We start from the raw sequence: 23,384 nt of genomic DNA, 5'->3' as shown, positions 1-23,384 counted from the left end.
CCCTCATTCTCCACCTTCACAAAACTGACCAAATCCATCGGCCTTGCCAGTTTTAGTGTAAAGCCAAAGAGGTTGAGCCAGGCATGCCTGGTGCCCCATATAATGTTTCTGGTCCTGGAGGTATCTCTTTACCAACCAGTTCTAATTTAAAATGTTTTTATGGTTCCCAAGAAGAGTTCAGCTTTATTTCTCCATTACACTTCAAGAGAGGGGTGGCAAGAGATTCCTGATGGAATCTGCTCTGTCAAAACAGAGGTGAAGCTTTCTTCCTGCCTGCACAGCCTGGGGGGGAGGGGGGGCACCCCTACGAGTCCCTGATATAGAAAGTCTGCATTATTGTACTAGCTCAGTGACTTTTTCCAATGGTCTTGGGAATGCGATTCCTCAATTCAATGGATATCCTAGGTCTTTCCCTTGGCTTCAAAAGAAAAAACCCCTAGAGAAGGGATACCACTCCCAGTGAGCAAGTCGGGACAAATCCCGGATCGGATGGATTCCCTCTCTGATGGCCTGTGGGCAGGAGGAGATCTGGGCCATCCCTGCAGCCAATCCCTGAGCCTCCCTCTGGCAACTACTGCTGGCAGATAGAAAACTGACAGGTTGGAATTATGGTCAGGAGAGCACTGGAGGGAAAGAGTGAGACCATAGGCTCCTTCCCTGCATTTGGCCATCCTCTTTCCCTCAATACCACGGCCTTGAGGAAGCCTCATTCATCCATTCAATCTTATTTATTGAGCCTTTACTATGTGCAGAGCACCGTACTAAGCGTTTGGGAGAGTATGATACTACAGTAATTGCCCCAGAGTATTCCAATTTCCGAGACCTCTTCCTGAAAGACAAAATATTTTGATGAGGGAAGGTCTGAAGGATTATGGGGAGCACAGAGGATTGTGGGATGGAAGAATTCTAGACACACTGGACTAGAGGGAAGGATTTCCAAAACAAAAATTCCTCTCCTCTAATTGTTCTTCTGCCTATTACAGACTCTGGTTCTCTGAGATAGATTAACATAGGGTGAGAAAAGTAACACCAGACTCTGAAAAAGACTGGGCATGATTCATGTGCCAAACAATAGGGTGTGTGGATCTCAGTGTGCTTAAGGAGCCGCAGAGTAGGGATGAAGTCAGAGAATATATAATTTAAAGACTCACATCAGATGCAGAGTGGGTGGTAAAATCGACTCGGTTTCCAAGAGCTGTCCCACATCCATACAGCACAACATATTTACTAAGCCTCAGAGAAAGGAGAAAGATTTGCTTTGCCAGTCTCGTCTTCAAGATGTCGTTGCTCATTGCGGAAAAACAGCATAGAATTTGCCTATTGTGAGTACTAATGGAGTCCCCTTTAGAAGCAAAATGGGAGGTAGGGAGGGTCATCAATTGCCCTGGATTGGACAGAAGAGGAGAAGAGAAGCAGTGTTGCCTAATGGAAAGAACGCAGGCCTGAGAGTCAGAGGACTTGGGTTTTAATCCTAGGACTGCCACTTTTCTGCTGAGTAATCTGACAATTACTCGCCCTGCCCTTCAAAGCCTTATTGAAGGCACATCTCCTCCAAAAGGCTTCCTCTGGCTAAGGCCCCCTTTCCTCTTCTCCCACTCCCTTCTATATCACTCTGATTTGCTCCCTTTGTTCTTCTCGCCTCCCAGTCCCACAGCACTTATGTACATATCTGTAATTTATTTATACTAATGTCTGTCTCCTCTCACCTCTAGACTATAAGCTTATTGGGGCAGGGAATGGGTGTTTATTGTTGCATTGTACTTTCCCAAGCGCTTAGTATAGTGCTCTGCCCACAGTAAGCACTCAATAAATATGATTGAGTGAATGAATGAATGAATGAATGAATGGCCTCAAGGACAGGCCACAAAAAGTTCCAAGAAATAGGATTTATGGCAAACCAGGTATGTAAATAAACCCATAGTATTTACCAACCCACACTATTTTTTTTCCAGCTAGTTCAGCCTCCCTTCCATTCTAGGGGCAGGGGACAGACACAACATCTTTTCCTACTCACCTGGCATAAACTGTTCCTCATTCTCAATGATTCTTTTAAATTCACAATGTTAGCTTTTTCTTTGGAGTCTTTCCCCGCTTCCTCTTCTCCTCTCCTGCCCCTAGTATTCATTGAAATGCTTATGCTTTGTGGGCCACTGCACTAAACCCTCGGGAGGGTATAATACATTAAGGAGACAGGATCCCTGCCCTCAAGGAGTTGATAATCCAACAGGGGAGACAGACAGTAAAATAAATTTCAGGTAAGTGGAAATGACAGTATAAAAATGACAGAGTATAAAGACAGGTACATAAATAAGGGCAACCATGAAGAATTTGAGTAGCTGAGTGCTTAGGTGACATGGAACTGCTGAAGTGGCAGAAAGGGGGAAATAGGATGGGGAGATGAGGGATGCATCAGGGAAGGCCTCCTGGAGGAGGTGTAATTTCAGAAGGGCCTTGAAAGTGAAGACAGCAATGAGCGGTCAGCTGTGAAGGAGGGAGTTCCAGGCAGAAAGGACAACGTGAGCAAGAGGCTGGCCCGCGAGACAAGACTGAGGCACAGTAAATTGGCCTGAAAGGAGAAAAGGGGGAGAGGAATGAGGATAAGTAGTGATGAGAATGAGGATGAGCAGTGTGTACAGGCACTGCTCATAAATTCACTTAGAAAAAAGCCCTTCAGCCACCCCTCAAGTACACCCTGGACTGTGGAGAATTGATCAGCGCACCCACAACCCTCTTCTGCTGAAAGATGTGACTTTTTAAGCACATCCTTAGCAGACACTGGGAGCTCCTTCGGGGCAGGAGCAGGCCCTTTTAATCCCTCTATCACCTCTCTCTCTAATCCAGTGCTCTAGTCTCTACACAGTGGGGCTCAGTAGAAGCTGAAGACTGACCATCTCAAAACACTTGTACTGTAACTTGGAAGCCAGAGTGGAATTTGAATGTGCCACAGGTCATTTCTCAATTATACTTTAACTTGGACTTAAAGTTTTCCGCAGCAAGAAGGTCTGAATTCAGTTACTCATTTCGGGAAAGCCCCATCAGATATGCAATTTCTTTCTGGACTTTGGGATCTTTTTTGTAGAGCAGGATGTTGTTCGCTTTACAAAGCACTTGGGAAAGTACAATAGTGTTGGTAGACACGACTCCTGCCCACAACTGTGAGCCCCTTGTGGGACAGGGACTGTATCCTATTTGCTGCTATTGTATCAACCCTAGAGTTTAGACCAGTGCTTGATACAGAGTAAGTATTTAACAAATACCACACCTATTATTACATTTTAAGAAGGCTTTATGGGGCTGACTCTTCAAAGCTCAAAACCTTATCACCTCTCTCTGACTACTGAATCAGTGAGACAATATGAACATAACATCAACTCCTTCCCACTGGCAAGAGAGAAAAGGGCATCTTTTTGCAGTTCTCATCAGGGTTTACCGCGGGACCACAGAGGAAAATGAAAAGTTATGGGAAAAGAAATAAGCAGGATTATTCCATGGTCATAGGCTTTCTTTTCTGGTTAGAGGGATTTTACTATTCAGATTTCATCAATCTGTCTTTGGGGCCCAGAGTGGTTTTGCTCAGAGAATTATTTTTTCCTTCTCTGTATTCAACAAACCCCATGACCACAACATGTAAGCTTATTGCTTCTGAGAGGGAAAAACTACTGTGGCCTTCTGAGCTGGGGCCTTTTCCAGAATCCTTGAGAAGCAAGCAAGGGCATTCTGAGTGAAAACTGAGGGCTTTTGGGTTAACGTTTGACATCTTCAGTAGGGATCAGAAAAACACTGAAATAGCTATTCATTGTATTTGCAAGATCGGTAAAGGCAGACACAATCCCTGTCCTTGAGGAGCTTACAGTCCAATAGAGGAGGACACAACATACACACAAAGAACTATTCCATAATAACAGGAAGGAAGTAGAGTGAGGCACAGATTGTGCTGGGTGGAAGGAGATCATGTGATCTAGCTGGGTTACTCTGCTCCTCCAGATCAAATTACAAGAGGCTGCACTCTTCAAAATTCTCCAACCTATCTGCTTTTTGTTCTCGTCTCCTGCTAAACCACAGCCTGCATTCTCCGTACCTGCCAATCAATCAATGGTATTTAATGAGCACTTACTATGTATGGAGCTCTGTACTAAGCTCTTGGGAGAGTACAATACAACAGAATTGGCAGACAAGTTCCCTGCCCATATCAATCTATCAGTAGTATTTACTGAGAGCTTACTCTCTGCAGAGTACTGTACTAAGGGCTTAGGAGAGTACAGTAGTGTTTGTAGACATGATCCCTGCTCTCAATCCCGCTGGGTAGCCAGACACTTAAATAAATTACAGGTAAGGGGAAGTTAACTAATTTAAAGATAAATGTACATAAACCTTGTGGGAAACTTGAAAGGAGTGAGTACCTAAGTGCTTAAGGGATGAGGACTTAATCTTATTTATTGAGTGTTTACTGCATTCAAATATATAGGTGATGCAATAACAAGGGAAATAGGGTGGAAAGATGAGAGATTAGTTAGAGAAGGCTTCCTGGAGATGTGGTTTTAATAGGCTTTGAAGTTGGGGAGAGTAGTGGCTGCCGGATAGGAAGAGGGAGGGAGTTCCAGGCAGGAGGAAGGACAGGAACAAGAGGTCAACAGTGAAGGAGACAAGAGGGAGGCACAGAGGTTGTCATTAGAGAGCCAATCTTTCTGTTTGGCCTAATAGTCCCTAGTAGCTCCCTCCCACTTCCCCCACTGGTCTCCAAGTCTTCACTCAAACCAGCCCTTTTAAACTGAACCATGTTCCTGCATTTATTTCCCACAACACTTAACGCCACCTTTAAAATGCATCTCTCCACATCCAGGAATCTTTCCTTTATAAACCAAGGCACAATCCATGAGCCAGTCAAGAAATCATCATTTGACAAGTGCACACAGATGTCTTGCTCTCCTACCTGACAGTAAATCCTGAGGGCATAAAGTGAGTCTAACCTCCCTCACAGACCCCTAATGATCAGGGCACTTATGAAAGTGCTCAATAAATATCAGTGATAAGTCTAAGGAGTTGGGTGAGGCTAATAAAGTCCCAGCTCTGTCACTGGCCTACTGTGTGTGACCTTGGGCAAATCATAACCTCCCTCTTCTTTTCTTCATCTGTAAAATGGGGGTAAGATAGATTGTGAGCCCTGCATGCTTATTAATTATAATTATCATTGTCAGCCCCAAGACTCCTGGGAACTCGGAACTGTAGCCTACATCACCATCCCCAGCGAGTTCCTACAGAAGAAAATATCTGCTGTTTGTAGTTCTGTCATTGGGTCTTACGTGATATGTACATTTGTCTATCAATCAGTGGCATGTATTGCCTGCTAATGTAGTGCAGAGCACTGTACTAAACACTTGGAAGTATACAACATAGTAAATATAATCCCTTCCCTCATGGAGCTAACAATCTAGTCTTGGAGCCAGATGCTAAAATAAATGACAGTTTGGGGGAAGCAACAAAGTTTAAGAATATAACTAAGCATTTGTGTATATTTGATGTGCTCTGTCTCATTCTATGTGTGTCTCTTATGTCTGTCCTTTCTTCCTCAATAGATGGATTCCTCAAGGCCACTATTCACTATGATCTCACTCCTAGTCTCAGTTAAGGTGACTCCTGTTCGCACTCAAGAATACAGGCCAACTCTTTGCCAAACCTCCAACCCCAGACAGTATCAAACTGAAGACAGATCAGCTGAAACCTGAACTGTCTGGCCTAAAAGCGTATGGATGAATGGTTACTCTAGTTACTGTCCTATTTCTTGCAAAACCTAAGCAGTTTGGGTGGAATGTGAGGGTGTGGGAGTGTGGCCTTCATTTGAATGGTCAGGGGGCCTAAGAGCATTTTGTCTTTGAATAAAACTGGAATGCTGGTTAGGACTCAGACCAATATATCTATACAAGTAGCACTTGCCAGGAGTAAAAATCAAGTTTGTGACTAGAGAAAAGTAGGCAGCAGGCATAAGGTCTCTTCTTTCTAGGATCTTTTTTGTGGCATGACTGGGTCCAATCACAAGTGTAAGAAGTGGAAGGAGCTAACCTGGGGATGCTGGGAAGGTCATTTTCCAGGTCTCCAGAGCCTCCCTTGTTTAACTATGTGAATCAGTAGTCCCCCTGAATCCAGAGTTATTCACAGTGGGGAAATGGACCTTAAATTCCCTCTCCCTTGCACCTCTCAGAACTTGAGTCCCTCCACAGGAATGAATGAAAGGAGGAGGGGAGGTCTTACCTTGTGCAATACTGGAGGAAATAAAAATACCGTTTACAGTAAAAGCTTTGTTTTCTAGCTGAAATGGGAGGTTGTTGATCCGCAGGAGGGGAAACCTGGGAGGTCTTCTGAAAACAAAAGGAAACGAAAGCAAAATGACCTCGCCTGGATCTTTGCCATCAGGGACCCGGAAGGTCTAGGCAAGGTTAAACAAGTGAAGTTGGCACCTGTAGAGCCGGTTCTAGCTACTGGTGACTCTGGAAGGTCTTGGACCACTTGAGACTGCAAAGTGCCTTTATTGCTCATTTGGGGTGCATCCAGCGGGCTACTAGTGTCCGAATTCTGCTCCTTAAAATCCAGAGCTTAGGAGGCTCTGTGCACTTTGATGGATAAAATAAACACTTTCTGAGATATAATGGACTTACTCCACAAAGCAGATTACTCCCTTCCCCCCCCCCAAAAAAAACCAAAAACCAACAACAACAAGAACTCCAGGCCTGGGCTACTCCTACCCAGGTGGTTTAGCAAATTTTCAATGGGCAAGTCTTGTAAGAATAGTTTTAGATACCTAAGCCAGGCAGTCTTATTTTGCCTCCATTAGTAAACCTAAAATTCAACCCTTGCTTTACTCTGTACACCATAATGTACCCCAAATTCCAATGATTCACATTTTGTCTTTTTGCATGTCAGACTTTCTGGGACCAGTGGTGAGTGATATTGATGTGTTTGGCCTGGCAGTCATCAGGGTCATGGCGGTTTGGGATAACATCACCCACTGCCCCAACCCATCTGTAGTCACAACGATTTTGTTCGCAAAAGTCACCTCTGCTAAAGAATCCATTTGTCACTAATTTTGGGAGCATAATCGTGACTGGGGAAAAATCAGCCTCCAACCATCCACTTGGAGCCATGGGGAGATAGATCCAGCTAGATAATAATAATAAATAATAATAATTATTATGGTGTTTGTTAAGCATGGTTCTAAATGTTGGGGTAGATACAAGGTCATCAGGTTGTCCCACGTGGGGCTCACAGTCTCAACCCCCATTTTACAGATGAGGTAACTGAGGCACAGAGAAGTGAAGTGACTTGCCCAAGGTCACACAGCAGACAAGAGGTAGAGCCAGGATAAGAACCCACGATCTCTGACACCCAAGCCTGTGCTCTTGCCGCTAGGTTATGCTGCTTCTAAGATTCATTCATTCAATCATATTTATTGGGACTTACTGTGTGCAGAGCACTGTACTAAGCAGTTGGAATGTACAATTCTGCAACAGAGACAATCCCTGCCCAACAACGGGCTCTTGCTTGCTCCCTCCCTCCTGCTTCACATTTGGCGGATAACCCTTTCCCTTTAATCAAGGTCCTTCTGAAATCACATCTCCTCCAGGAGTCCTTCCCTAATTCATTTCCAATCGCCCCACCCTTCTTCCCTGACTACTGCCACCAGCTCTTTCATCACCTAAACTCTTGGTACTCACCCTCCCTCCCCGCACCTTCTTCCCCCCTATGTAGATATCCTTAAAGCCAGTTGCTTCTCCCTACTTATTTTAGTGCCTGCCTCCCCTGCTAGGATCTTACGCTTAGTACAGTGATAAATGTTCAGAATATACCGTTGCTTGACTGCCTTAAGGAGGGCTGCAGAAAGACAGTAAATTCCACACGGTTCAGCAGTGTTTCTCACAGCCGCAACTTGGCTTATGGAAATTGTACTTCGGGGAATGGGGCTCTCTGGATAGCAGTTAACGGAACAGCCGGGATTTTCAGGATTTTCTCAATTCAGTGAAACCCGAATTTCCAGAGGGACACGCGATTTCCTGGCACTTGTATTTGAGTTGAACAACAGTGACACCGACTGGCGATGTGGAGGAATCTGTTTGATTCCTTCCTAAATAAATGCATCCTACTGCAACATTTTTCAAGAAAATTTGGGGTCCGTCCCCCGCTTTTTTATGGTATTTGTTAAGCACTTCCTGTGTGCCAGGCACTGTACTAAGCACTGGGGTAGATACAAGCTAATCAGGTTGGACAAAGTCGCTATCCCACATACAGCTCACAACTCAAAGTAGTAGAATTTAATCTCAATTTTACAGATGAGGAAACTGAGGCACAGAGAAGTTGTAAACCGGCATTATAACTCAGGTCGTCTGACTCCTGGGCCCGGGCTCTTCCCACTGTGCCATGCTGCTTCTCACACTGCTTTTCCTAAAGCACTTTCTTCAGCTTAGATTTTTTAAAAATGTAATCCTGATTTTACCCTGAATTTCAAAAATAAAAAGTCAATGATAACCCATAAGATTTTCTCCCAAAGTTTTCTCGAGTCTTATACTCGAAATTTCTCCCTAAGAGGGGACACAAGAAAGGCTTCAGAATTTCAATGTAAATATATGTCTTTAAAGTTTAAAGGGTCCACCTGATTAGCTTGTATCTACCTAGGTCCTTAGAATGGGGCTTGGCACACAGTAAGCACTTAACAAGTACCCTAATTATTATTATTAAAACTGGGATGTCCTCAGCTTTATTTTCTTAGTAACAGCCATTGCCTCCACTGTTGCTTCATACACACCATGAAAAATAATCCCCAAAATGGCAACTGCTTTCCTTAGGAAAATCCAAGCCAGACCAAAATAAAATATATTTTTTTTTAAATCAATGACAAAGTCAATTCATGAGATTAAATCCTGCTACAGGGAAAAATTCATAATAAAGTGTCTTATTAAAAAAAATTTCCATTTGAATTATTGGGTGCTTAATAATAATAATAGTAATAACGGTTTTTGTTAAGCACTTACTATTTGCCAAGCACTGTTCCAAGCAATGGGGTAGATTCAGGGTAATCAGGCTGTCCCACATGGAGCTTACATTTTTAATCCTCATTTTACAGATGAGGTAGCTGAGGCACAGAGAAGTTAAGTGACTTGCCCAAGGTCACATAGCAGACAAGTTGTGGAGGTGGGATTAGAATTGAATCGTGGGATTAGAACAATTTACAGAGAAGTTGTAAACTGGGATTAGAACTCAGGTCTTCTGGCTCCCAAGCCCATGCTCTTTCCACTAAGCCATGCTGCTTACTCTATGATATACTATACTAGGGTTTGGGAGAGTCAACAGAATTAGTAGACATGATCCCTACCCTCAGGAAGCTAATATTCTAATAGAGGAGACAGGCATTTAAGTAAATTACAGGTAACGGAAGCACAATTTAAAGGTCTGTCCAAAAGTGCTGAGGGGTAGTGACAGGGAGGGATAAGTGCTTAGGCCATAAAGACTCCAGTGCATTAAGTGAGGCAGTAGATGGAGGGAAATCAGATGGGGAGAGGGGAGATTAGTCAGGGAAAGCCTCCTGGGGGAGATGTGATTTCTTAAATCAGGGCTTTGGGGAGAGTCTGGATATGAAGGAGGAGGGAGTTCCAGGGAGGAAGAGAGGGCATGAGTAAATGGTACACTGGACAAAGAAAGAATGAGGCACAGTGTATAGGTTGGCTTAAGAGCTAAAGTGTGCTCCTTTACACAGATATTTCCTACCCATGGTGGTAAATTGAGGGAACTGCTCCCCTTCTCCTAGTGAATTAACATAATCCTTGGGTTACCCACCAGAGTGTTAAAAGCTACCATTTGACTAGTACTGAGTTGCTCTCTCTCCCTTGCAACCAGGAGGGCATGGTGATACCAGCTGGCTTGGTAGTGAGGCCAGTGGCTCTGGTTTTGTAGATTTTCGTCTGTTCAGCTCAAATTGGAGGCGTGCCTATTCGGATTTGATAAACCAAAAATTTCTTCTGAAAAATTATCTCCAAAAAGACCCATCCACTGACATCTTCTGGCAAGCTCTAGTCCCAGCAGGGCAGGTTTTCCTTTATTATCCAGAGGGGACAAAATTGCCAAGGCTTTTAAGAGTAACACTGCCCCAGGCTGGGGACTGGTTCAACGGGGATTCACAGTGACTACAGATTAAAAAATATATATATCTTTGGAAAACACCTGGATAAATGGAGCTTTGTTCAGGAGAGATTATGCTGTAGATTGACTTAACATCTTTGTCTCTACTGATGATGTCACAGGAGGTTAGCCAACATTCTGGTGAAGCTTGGCTAGTGTTCCCATTGTTGGGCTTTGGGGAAGATGAAAAAAAAAATAACTGTTACCATCTCTCCTCGCCATGAAATTTGTATGACTAGAAGAGTCTATTGGGACTATCTTTTTGAGCTCAGGCTTTAGGGAGGCTGTAAATCTAAGACACAGAGCCAACTGCAACAACAGAACAAAGAGCAGTGTTATGTGAGAACAGTGTGGAGGCTGTCAGTTATGAAACAGCCACACCTACACTGATAGCAATCACCAGCAGGAGCATCTTTTCCACCTCTGCTTCCATCCCCAAGGTAGTCCTGGCAGGCGGTGGAAGTGTAAATACCTCTATGGTATTACACTAGGCTGAAAGCAAAGTTTGGGTTTTCCAACAGGCCCAAAGCAGAGAGGAAGTTCTTTGCTTCTGAGGGGCAATCTGTCTCCAAGGAATACCCAGGCAAAGAGAGGGATGGGCCCTGAGGAGAAAGGAGGAGCTGTTTGGTATTGTGTTCCGCAATAAAGGTGAAAACAGAAATGAGGAAGGGAGGGAGACTGACACAAAGGTGCAAATACCGAGAAATGCAAGAACGAAACAGAAAAGAGTAGATGAGGAGAGGAAAAGGCTAGGGAAGAACCAGCAGGAAAAGATCAGAGATTAAGAGATGCAGTGCACAGACAGTAAAGGCTTGATGGTTCCCTTATAATTGGATAAAAATATGTATTTCTGCCATTTTACACAGAATAAAATCACTATAGATGTGTCTTGAACTCCGAGCCCAAGGGACCTGAAATTCTGCTCCCCTAGCCACAACATCTTTCTGATTTTGTGTATTTGTCTATTGTGTTTTACTGTTTTAGCATCCTTTCTGCCTCTGACTCTAGTCCCTTCTCCCCACTAATAAGCTCGTTATGAACAGGGAACGTGTCCGCTAATCCTGGTGTGTTGTACTCTCCCAAGTGTTTAGAACAGTGCTCTGCACATATAAAACACTCAGTAAATACCTTTGATGGATTGACATACTTATAGATTCTGAGACCCTCCCTGCCATTCTCACCAGTGGACAGGGATCATGTCTAATTCCCACCTGTGTACTGTCTCCCAGCATTTAATACAGTGCTCTGCACAGGGTAAGCACTTCATGAATATTATTACTACTTTGTATACTAGTTGAGTTCTTTCGTTGGGTTCCTAGGAATTGGGGGACTTAGGAGGAAGCTAAGGCTGAGAGCTGCTTGAACCTATGGGACTCTTTTGGCCTTGCAGCCCTATAACTGTCCAGATCTCTCTGATATGCAGCATGGCTTCTGGTTTAGGCCACCTTGACCTTTACTGAAATCCTCCCACACAGAGCATAGGTTAATAAAGGGGATGTCCCAAAGATGCAGAAGCAGGAGGACGGAGCCCTCAAATGCAAGTCCCCAAATGACTTAATACTTCAGAATGTCCCCTTGTTCCCCAGTCCCTTGGGGTGACTCAGCCAGCAATGTGGGAAATCCCATCTTTGGGGACTCCAAGCTCTGACCCTACACCCCTGAAGCATGAGGATTATGAGGGAATGTTGACATGAGCTTTTTTTGGTCTTTTAAAAATGGTATTTATTAAGCACTTACTATGTGCCAGGCACTGAACTAAGTGCTGGGGTGGACACAAGGTTGGACACATTCCATGTCCCACATGGGCTCACATTTTTAGTCCCCATTTTACAGCTGAGTTAACTGAGGCACAGGGAAGTTAAATCACTTGCCCAAAGTCACAGAGTAGGCAAGTGGTGGAGCCAGGATTAGAACTCAGTTCTTCTGACTCCCAGGCCTGGGATCTTTTCAGGTTTTGGGTAGCACTGAAGATTCTGAGATCAAGTGGAGTTAAGATCCTCCCACACCTTCATGACAATTACCATCACCAATTCAAACAATATCACTGAACATCTCCTGAGGGCAGAGGACTATTCTTGGTGGAAATTTTGATAGCTGACAGGACAGTTAGGGTTAAAGAGTGTAAAACAGAGTGTGGTTTGAGGAGGGAGCAGGTAAACTAAGTAAACCCCCCCAGATTATCTTGTATCTCTAGACTCTAAAGACTCTAGACTTTAAGGTCCCATTTAGACTGTAAGCTCCTGTGGAAAGGGAACATGACTATCAATTCTGTTATAATGTACATTCCCAAATGTGCAGTCCAGTGCTCTGCACACAGGAAGCACTCAAATACAATCAATTGATCTACTCCAATGCTTAACAAATAATAATTATTATTAATTAGATCAGGATTGGGGGGTCTCCAATCCCTGTGGGCCCCCCAATCAAAGTTGCAGTGGAGGTCCAGGCAGAGGAGAGAACTTCTGTAGAAGTACAGGTGCAGTGATCAGATTCTGGATCACTTACTCCATAGCCAGACACAGCAAGACATCCAGTAAAGCATTTTTCTTTGCATGGGAAATCAGGCTCCAATGGGACAAGGCAAAGCGAGAGGCTGTATGATCTGCCATGCTTTGTGAGTGGGTCCTGGAGGAGCAGAAAAGCTCAGAAGAAGGAAGCCCAGAAATGAGAACTCAAAAGCCCAAACTGGAGATTGGGGGTGACAACCATTTCCCTCCATAAGGCAGAAGTGAAATAACCTCTGCAGGAGACTGCAACGTGGAAGGAATGAACCGCTGGCCCCTCAAAGAGGAATGTGAAAGAACAGGTTTGCTGGATAAAACCACAGGGTAAGCTGCAGACGTGCAGTTTCTCTGTAGCCTGGTCCCTTTGGACATGCACGCGTGGGTGTGTCCCCGCCCGCCTGCACAAAGGGGAGGCCCAACCAAGTTACCAAATGCGGAGAATTTCAGCAGGTTGGTGATAGAGCTGCTTAGAGAAGGTCACAGTCAACTGAGTTGTCAATTGAGCCAGAGCCAAATTTTGCAATTGGGCATCATTGAAAATTGGAAAAATCAAATGGCTTTTAACATCAACTTGCTGGAATTTTTTCCCAGTAAATTTGGAGCCACATATTTTCCGCTAACTTGCCTAGACTGTTCCAAGAATCCCAACCAAGAGTTCACAAAATAAAAGTCATTCAACACTGCAGGAGACTCAAACCTGGGATTTGGGGCTTCAAACTGGAGCCCAGTCCAGAGATGTGGCACAGTAAAGAACACAGGAACCCAAACAGCAAATTTGTCCAGCAGTACTACTGAGGAAACCTTAGCAACATCCAGACTTTAGGACAGGCTAGTGTCTGGCCTTCGGTTTCTGACTTAGAAATAGAAATGTGACCCTGAATTTGTGTGTCTCTGAGTTGCTTAGCTCTCCCCCAGCTCAGCTTCTCCCTTGACCAGACTGAGCTAGAGGGACAGCCCTGCATCTCAGGTCCCTATCATGCATTCTACTCGAATAATGGCCAATGGGGTGCCCCATAGTCTCACCTTGAGTCTGAGTGATGGGAGTGATCCCTGTGGCAGTTGTGGCAGCTGGGAGCCCCCCGTTTCCCTCCCCCCTCAAACGTTGCCTCTAACAACCAAGCTACTCTCTGTACCTCAATCTCACCCTTCCTCTGGCCAAGAACTCTCTTCCCCTTCATATGTGACAGACTACACCTTCAACGCCCTTCTAAAATCACATCGCTTCCAAGAGGCTTTCATTAAGCCTTCTCTGTCTCGATGGTACCATGGCAGTGGAGCTGATTTTTTTCTAAGTGACCAGTGAAAGAGACTCATTTACCAGAATTAATCCATTCTGTTACAGAGACAATCCAGTCTGATGCAAAATGTATTTAGGATTTGGTCAGCACAACTTTCATTTGAAAGGAAATCCTTTCATTAAAATACAAGTAGCTGCAGGTACCTAGGTCTACTTCCCAGAGGCTTCCATTAGAAGGGACGCGGGGGTGCAGGGGCATGCAGGGGGGAGGTTGCGAATTGAGTGCAGTTTGCTATACTGAAAATGTCTGGGAGCAGTCCCTGGTAGTAGGGGCAAGAGGTGGTGGTGGTCGCTTCAGTCCAGAATGGGACTCAAGCTACTGTGGAGTTGAGATGGGCTTGGCTATCTCTCTTCTCTCTTTCTTCCAACTTATTTGCTACTGCAAAACCTTATCAGAATGAGTGATTTGCGTGTGTGTGGTTGTTTATATAGGTACATATCAGTCACTCCTGCCTGCAGCTTTGTCTCTGCCTCTGCATGTTTCTTGCTCTCTCTCTCGCTTTCTCTTTCTCATTCTCATTCTCCTGTTTCTGACTTTTCTCCTCCCTAATCCTGGAGCCCCTGGCTCTGTTATTTTGGAAATCCCAGCTGGCAGGAGCCTATTCCAGCTCCACTTTGAGCCTCAGAAAATTCAATCCCTCCTCAGGAAACAATGACAGTTTTCTGAGGTTCAATGTGGGACTGGAGACTGGCTCCCTCCCTCTCTCCCTCAATCAATCACTAGTATTTATTGAGCACTTATGTGCACAGCACTGTACTGAGCACTAGGGAAAGTACAATATAATAGAGCCAGTAGACACAACCCCTGATCATGAGACTTCCCTCTGATTTAGACTAAGAGCCCTATGTGGAACAGGTCCTGGATCCTACCTGATTTTCTCGAATCTACTACTGTGCTTAGTATAGTGTCTGGCACATAGTAAATGTTTAAGAAGTACCACTAAAAAAGAAGCCTACAGCTTAATTTGGGGAGAAACAGTAAAGTAAATGACATACAAGGGAAATGGCAGAGTGTAAGGATATGTACATAAGTGCAGTAAAGCTGAGGGTGGGGTGAATATCGAGTGCTTAAGGGAGAGCAGGTAAAAGAAATGAGTGTTTAAGTTAGGGAAGGCCTCTTGGAGGAGATGTGATGCTAGGAGGGCTTTGAAGGTGGGAAGAATGGTAATCTGTTGGATGCGAAGGGGAAGGGAGGACAAGATCAAGGTACTGAAAGTAAGTTGGTGTTAGAGGATCAGAGGGTGCAGATTGGGTGATAGTCAGAAGTTAGTGAGGTATGGTAGGGGGGAGAGTTGATTGAGTGCCTTAAAGTTGATTCTTTAAAGTTTCTCTTTGATGCAGAAATGGATCACTGGAGGTGTGGGGAGATGTGGCCTGAATGTTTTTTTAGAAAAATGATCCAGGAAGCAGAGTGAAATAGTGAAATATGCATTGGAGTTGAGAGAGACAGGAGACTGATGCAGTAGTCAAGGTGAGATACGAGTGGTTAGATCAGTGTGGTAGCAGTTTTGATGGAGAGGAAAGGGTAGATTCTAGAGAGCCAAAGGGAACCCTAGGCCTTGAGTTTTGGCTTTGGGGGTACTAGAAAGACCCTTCTCTCCTAGTTATCCCATCAACAGATGACACCAGTGAACTCTCTTGCTGGAGTCAATGTCTTTGGCTCAAAGACACAGCCAAAAATGGGGGTTGGAGCCCTACTCCCATGATTTGAATTTCAGAATGAATTACACTCAGTTCTTTCGTAATGAGTGTTTGACTATGTGTTTGGGATAGAGCTCCACCTGGAAATTAGGGACCATTCTTCGGATAATGTGTGTCTACCTGGACAGAACCCCATATGACATCAGAAGGCAGGGTTGTGTCCATGAGCATGACACCAGTCAAGGCAAGTATACTGTTCAGTAAGCCTTCCTTAATGCTGGGCTCATTAAGAATGTACTCCCAAAGTTATAGGAGACCTGTGTGTACCTGTGACACATTTGTATCCAGAACCGTGTATGCTTCTCTAGTGTACATGGACTATAGATCAGCCATCATCCTCTTCTCATCATCACTGGTATTTACTGAGTGCCTACTGCATTCCCAGCACTGTATTAAAATGCTTAAGAGAACCAAAAGATCTGATTCCTCCCCTCTCTGGGATTATAATCTAATAAGGGAGAAAGGCAGACTTGCAAATAGTAAAGCAGTCAGAAGAACAAGGATATAACAGATAGCAGAATAATCTACCAGGATAATATACTTATATACATAGGGGCAAAGCATGGTATAAAATTGTATGTACTAAGGGTGTGTGTTTGGTTGACGTTTTCCTAACCCTCTTTCACCCCATCTCTGTTCTAAGAGATAACCACAAAATAAATGAACTTTCATAACCAGTCTGTCACCTTTCATTATTTGCACTGGACAAGTGGACAAGGTTGTTTTAGCATGCTTTGGGATGCTCAAATAAAAGATGTTCTAAAATAGTTATAACAACAAATCCAGAAAGAAACAAAGGACAACCTCTAAAAGTGAGACATGCAGCCTCTATCCTTCATTAAGATCAATTTGTTCAGTTCTCGATTATCCTCATTGCCAGAGATGAAAAGTAACTCTGAGGCAAAGGTGGTAACTTGAGTCTTGGTGAGGCCTTGGCCTAGGCATTGGGGGTGGCCCTTGATTCCCTTTATTAAAAATCAATAAATAATATCTATCAAAAACATCAGCCCTAAAAACCAGGGTGTATTTACCTTGCGGGAAACAACTAATGTTTGTACCGCTTTCCATCCCTTGGTAACATTTATCAGCTTCTTGTTTTGAAATTGATAAAACTGCTTTCATGTTCATCACGGTACAAGCAACAGATGCAAAGTAACATGCTACATTGCATAAATGAGGGTGGCATCAGAACAAACATGAAAAAGTTTGTTGCATAAATCTGCCAAACCTAGATAGTCGCTGAGCCCTTAATAATGAAAGTCACAACAAAAAATCACATGGTGTTCTATCAGAAGAGCCGACTGTCCTGTATAAGAACAGGACAACTGGCCACCCTATTAGGCAGCCCAGAGTCTGGGCACTGAAGGAAGGCAACCCAAGGGAAGGGGGTCCTGGAGAGAATCTCTGTTGTAGCCGACTGTGGTTGCTGTTGAATGGGAGGTCAGAGGGAAGAATGGCTCATGGTTCACAGTTCACGAAAGCTTAAAATGATCCATGCAGCTAAACCGTAAATAATTAAACCCATGTAGACTATGGGACATTTTTATTCACTCACTCTTGTTAGCTAACATCCTCACATACTTGAAAATAAGTCTTTTCCTGGCAACACTCACCTGGATTCAGATTCAGGATCTAGGTAAAGGGAACTGATGAGGAGGAGTCCCAGAATTTGCAAAATTCTTAGACAGACTCCCCAGACCTGCTTTTTTGCCCGCAGCACAGTCTTACGTGTGTTCTCACCTCACCTGCCTACTGAACTGTTCCACACTTATTTCCTAACTGGATTTTCCACTGTTGCCAATCAGTCTGATTTTCACAGGGAATCAAATTCCTTTTCATCTTTTGTTCGGTGTTGGGGCTGCGGTCTCACCAGAAACATGAGACACTGTTGGAGGACTCAAAACCGTCAGGAGGGTGACAGGTGGATTTGTTTTGCATCTGTTCTTTAAACTCCTCTGTCTCTGGCCGTGGAGGTGGCCATTAGTTACATCAGAAAACCATCCCGCTTCTTACTGCTCCCTAATGAATACATGCCGGCAAGCAATCCAGTCTGAGGAGTGAGTCACTTCCCACACTGTGTTATTATCAGGACAACCAACAGAGCTGCTTGTGTGCTGCTTTTGTTTGTAATGTTTTTTTTAAAAATTTAATGAGTCAGAAATAGCAACTTACCCAGGCTTTGTTGACCTCACAGTCTTCTCCCCGTAGCAACATCTGGGTACGATTTGCTGGAAAACCCTTGTGAAACAGAGAGAACACTTAGAGAAAGGCATAATTATATAAACAGGTTAAAACTTTAAGTGAAGTTGAGTTGGAAGAATCAGATCTCCCAAGATTCCCCTTTTGGGGATCTGAACTGATTTCAACTAGTCAACTCTCAGTTTGGCAGAGGTTGACTATCTGGGAAGAGCGTGGCCTAGTAGAAAGATCACAAGAATGGAAATCGGGAGGCCTGAGTTCTAATCCTAGCTCTGCCACTTGCTTGTTGTGTGAACTTGGGCAAGTCACTTAACTGCTCTGGGTCTCAGTTTCCTCATCTGCAAAATGGGGGTTAAATATCTGCTTTCCCTCCCACTTAGACTGGGAACTCCATGTGTCCCAAGTACTGTTCCTGATCTGATTGCCTTGTATCTACCCTAGTGCTTGGTACTTAGCAAGCACTTAACAAATATCACAATAAGAATAATAACTGTGAATTATTGAAATTCCTTGTTTTTCTTACTCTTCTCTCTTTTTACCCACAGTTTGGCTGATTTTACTGTTCCATATTTTAATTTTAATTTGATTTAATTTTGTGTGTTTGGGGGGGGCATTAAAGCTCGCACACACTCATACACCTCTCCATCCTTATTATAGCAACGTTTGTAAACACTTCCCCATTACCCCCAGCTGGACTATTATCTCAGCACCCCTTCTATTCTCCCTTTCAGCCTCTCTCCATTTGACCCTAATTTACATCATAAAAATATCAATTATAATAAGAGTATTTGTTAAGTTCTCACACATGCCAAACAGTGCAGTGCCAAACACTGTATTAAACGCTAGGGCAGATACAAGATAAATCAGGTCAGACACAGTCCTTGTCCCACCTGGGGTTCACAGTCTACATATAGAGGGAATTCCCATTTTACAAACAAGGAAACAGGCTCAGAGACGCTAAGTAACTTGCCCAGTGTCCCAGCAGGCAAGTGGCAGAGCTAGGTGCAGAACTCAGATTCTCTGACTCATAGGCCTGTACTCTTTCTATGAGGCTATACTGCTTCCTACATATAACTGCAAAAATAATCTTTTAAAAGTGACAATTAGTGCCCATCATACCCCTCCTTAAAAATCACCAATTGGGGCCCTACTGCTTCTTGTACAAGACAAACACTCCTGCTATCCATTAGTTGGCTCCCTCTTTCTTATTTGTTCTCTTCTCCCTCTACATCCCAGCTCATTCTCTTGGCCCTCCCAAGATAGCTTCCTAACTGTCCCTCAGTGCTTTTATTTTCCTCCTCTGACCTTAGCTCCTGGCTCAGGTTGCTGTTGTTTTATAAGGACATAAAAAAGGTCTACCCTCCAGCATGGAGATCTGAACCCCATTCTGGTCCCAAAGGGCTCAAGCTAGACCCAGAAGTCATATTTTGGCATTTAGCTTGGAGTGGATTTGATTGGACCAGAACTCTGTTGATAGTAATAAGGGTGGTTAACTGTGGTCAGAATTGGGACTGGGTCTTTAGAGCTTCTACTATTTAACCCCCACCGTCCATCTTCTCATTCCCCATGGTGTCCACACCTCCCATTCCAGCCAATTTTGCCTTCTCAAAGGTCTTCCCACTTAGTCCTCCCTCCTTTGCCAAGACTCAGAAGAGCCCCCCTGCTCCTGCCCACTAAATCATTCATCCCAATCAAATATTATTCAGTGCCCACTTTTTGCCAAACACTGAAAGTTACAAAAAATGAATTAGTGATTGTCTCTGCCCTTAAGGAGCTAACAGCCCAAGGAGGAGAGCAATTCAATTTGACACTTTCATACTTGAAATGTAAAAAATCTGCAGGTTTCACTAGAATCAAAACAAGAAGAGTTGCCAGGGTTGCACAGAAAAACTCTTCCTGATCTCTTGGCCCACTGAGAATTTACAATGTTCTATTCCTTCTTACTCAACATTCTGAATTTTATGAAGGTTCAAGGCCAAACTTACTGAGTTCCACCCACTCCTGCAGGCACAGGGCCTCAGCACTGTGATGTTCTAAAATTAGGGTTGGATGCATAGGGAAGAAGGACTAAGTATTCCTATATGTTCCAGTCCACAGCTCAAAGGCCCACCTTAGAAGTTTTTCCTAATTATCCTCATTCATTCTCCCACTCAAAAGACCAATATGTGATCTTCACCATGATTTACTCCTAATTTCTTGCCCAGATTGTTGTCTTTGAGGTCAGAGAATATAGCTAGTCTCTAAGGTGGATTTCAAGGTCAAAGTTGTGCTGTCAAAGTTGTGCTTGGAGTATGGCAACTAGAAATCACATCTTTAAGTTACAGTGATGCAACCACAACACCACTACTGAGAGGGAAGATGTGTGTGTGTGTGTGTGTGTGTGTGTGAGAGAGAGAGAGAGAGAGAGAGAGAGAGAGTGGTGGGGGGGTGGGGACGGGGGAGAAGGTACATATTACTTTGAATTGGGTTATTTTCCAAAGTGCTATCACATCACCACTATCCCTGCCTCCCTCCCAGTCCCACCACCACACATGGGTTATGACAGTGACTGGAAGGGAAAAGGATATGTTGGGGGGGGGGGGGGGGGGGGGGGGAGGGGCGGGGAGAGGGGAGAAGAGAGAGAGAGATTACTGTTCTTTTCAGCATTCTCCAGCTTCTACTGCCCAGGTAGGCAATAATGTGGTAAGGAAAATGGCAGGGAGGGAAAGGAAGGAGTGCTTGCCTTGGTTAAAGAAATGACTAGGGATAGCCCAGCCCCTGCTGCTGCATTTTCTCCCTAATGCCTTCTCTAATTGGCCTAAAACTTGTCCTCCACCCCTAGTCTTAACTCAGCCAACTTGCCTGCCCTCAGGAACATATATGAATTTATGCTTGTTTTGTAAGTGTATATTCACACACATATGTATGTAAGCTTGTTGTGGTCAGGGAATGTCTGCTATATTGTGTGTTGCACTGTGCTAAGCTCTTGGGAGAGTCAACTTCTTGATGACTTGACTATAGCATCTCCATTCTATATAAACATCCCATCACTCCCTGCATTAAGTCATATACGCAGTAAGCTTTGAATAAATGTCTAAATGAAGTTGAAGACAGTGATAAATTTTGTTTGGCAGAATGTAATGAAGGGAACAGAGAGGTGTGTGTGTGTTGGGGGTGTGGGGAGAAGCTTGGAATGTTAAGGGCTAATCATCAGTCAAAACAAGTTGAGGAACACTCTGCCAGGTTCTCTCTAATGCTGATTTCTCCCTCATAGTTAGTGGCTTAGGGAGACCCATTCACAGAATCACCAAATTCAAGTTAAGAAAGGACTTCGAGAGGTCAACTGATCCAGTCCCCTGACTCTGGGCAGCTCAGCCATATAGAGAAGGTGACTGATGATTATATTTTTAAAGATCTCCAAGAATGGAGATTCCAAATTTCTCCTGGTATCTCGTTCCAATTTTTATTCACCCCCAGAGTCCAGAATTTCTTCCCTGTGACTAACCAAATGCCTGTGCTTGTGGCAGTTTAAGCCCACCTCCTCTTGCTCAGTCCTCTGGGGACATGGAGAATGACTGGTCCACTATTGACTTCTTCAGAGAAACCCTTCACCTACTTGAAGCCAATACCATTCATTGCATTACAATGGCTCCCTAATCCTGAAAGAATGAATAAACCTTTTCAAGCACCTGACTTACTCTCAGGAGGAACCAAAACATGGAAGAGACTACAGTCCTGAGTTTCAGGTTAAGCTCCAAAGCCTCACCTACCCTCAAAATATCCCCAGCAAATAAGTATGGTAACTGTAAGGAAGTTCTGGCTCCAGCTCCTTGTCCCATTTGACCAGGAACTGGACCTGTTTAAACTGGCCTCATTCCCTTTTTAAGTTTAGCACCAAATTCCCCCCAGTAGCACTTCTGTCCCTGTACCATTATCAGCCTGTCAGCTTTTGCCACTGTGGAGACCTGGCATCACCTTTACCTTCCTTGGGGCATTTTCAGCAATTCCCCACCAATCCACCACACCCTCCCCTCATTGAGGGCAGAATTGGGCAAAGCACTGGGTACAGGGTGCCTGCACGCAGTGAATGATAAATGAGGGAGGGGAGAATGTCTGAAGGGAGTGGGGGGGGGGTGATGTTCTCTCCCTTCAGCAATCAACCCGTGTTATTTATTGAATTCTTAGTGTGTGCAGAGTACTATACTATGCGCTTAGGAGAGTACAACAGAGTTGGTAGACGTGTTCCCTGTCCACAGCGAGCTTACAGTCTAGTGAGGGAGACAGACAAAATAAGTTACAGATACATACATAAGTGCTGTGGGGTTGAGGGTGGGGTGAGTATTAAGTGCTTAAAAGGTACAAGCGCAAGGGAAATGACTCTATACTCACGGTGGGAGTGAAGAGATCTCTGTCCCTTCCACATTGCCTCCCTCCTGAGTCCCTGCTGAAGTGAGAAACCTGGCCTGCAAATGACTGATAAGGAAGCCGCAAGGTGGAGGCAGAATGAGGTGGGACCTGTCTCCTTGCAGGAATAACATCTGGGTGGCAGGAAGAATGTGGAGGGGGGGTTTACAGGTTCTAGGCTCCCCTCAAGAGCTCACCTCCTCCAGGAGGCCTTCCCAGACTGAGCCCCCCTTTCCCTCTGCTCCCCCTCCCCTCCCCATCCTCTGCTCTTTCCCATTCCCTTCCCCTCAACACTGTGCTCATTTGTTACCTTCTGTATTTTGTTAGTAAGGTGTATATCTCCTTGATTCTATTTATCTTGATGATGTTGTCTTGTTTCTGTTTTGCTCTGTTTTGTTTTGCTTTACTGTCTGTCTCCCCGTTTAGACTATGAGCCCGTCATTGGGATGGGACTGTCTCCATCTGTTGCGGAATTGTGCATTCCAAGAGCTTAGTACAATGCTCTGCACATACTAAACGCTCAAATACTATCGAATGAATGAACAATTACCCTATTTCCTGTGTTGTATATCTTCCAAATAGCGGCTACACCTAGGTAAATGTTCCATGGACATTAGCATCTTGTTGTTGGATTGTTCTCTTGAATTCACCTTTTCCCATGTACTCAATGTTTCCCACCACCCCAAGTATCTCTCCCATTCACCTACCACTCCCCCACAACACCCCTCCAGTTTCTTCAACCCAACCATTGTCTGTCCCTTACCAGTCCACACACCTTGGCACTGGATTGAGCCCTGCTGCCACTCCTGGAGCTATGGCCTGGCCCCGGAGCAACTGCTGGAACTTGGGACAATCATCCACTCTGCTGGGCAGACTCCTGGACATCCAGCTGGGGAGAAGATGGATACATGACAGCTGAAGTTTAAGGATTCTTTCTTCTTCCTGACATCCATTTTAGATAGAGGAGGGGCCAACGTCTTCCACCCAGATAGTCCAAGCGTGCCTGAGTGAGGGCTTGACCAAGCAATGCTTTTCTTGCAACAGTGTGGCAAACCTGCCCCTATGACCAGACCTCACGGCAGGTCACGTAGCTCCTGCCCCCATCCAACCCTGTAAATAACAGTAAGATAAGAAAAAGT

The 23,384-nt window shown here is 44.4% G+C and overlaps 1 protein-coding gene across 2 annotated transcripts in view; it reads right to left on the bottom strand.

The window, feature by feature from the left end:
- The window catches only part of PACC1 (proton activated chloride channel 1), a 57,550-nt gene extending 34,433 nt beyond the window's left edge, over positions 1-23,117 (bottom strand). The window contains exons 1-2 of one of the 2 annotated variants that reach the window (XM_029047169.2): positions 23,021-23,117; positions 17,836-17,901 (exon numbers count right to left, since the gene is read on the bottom strand). In XM_029047169.2, the coding sequence (XP_028903002.1) occupies positions 17,836-17,877 (42 nt within the window). In that variant the 5' untranslated portion in view covers positions 17,878-17,901; positions 23,021-23,117. Of the gene's footprint in view, positions 1-17,835; positions 17,902-23,008 lie in introns of both variants that reach the window. The other variant, XM_029047170.2, reaches the window with a different exon arrangement.
- Between the last annotated feature and the right edge of the window lie 267 nt (positions 23,118-23,384).

Source organism: Ornithorhynchus anatinus, chromosome 19, assembly GCF_004115215.2.
Source record: "Ornithorhynchus anatinus isolate Pmale09 chromosome 19, mOrnAna1.pri.v4, whole genome shotgun sequence".
Taxonomy (NCBI): Eukaryota; Metazoa; Chordata; class Mammalia; order Monotremata; family Ornithorhynchidae; genus Ornithorhynchus; species Ornithorhynchus anatinus.
This window is presented reverse-complemented; position numbering and strand designations above follow the sequence as displayed.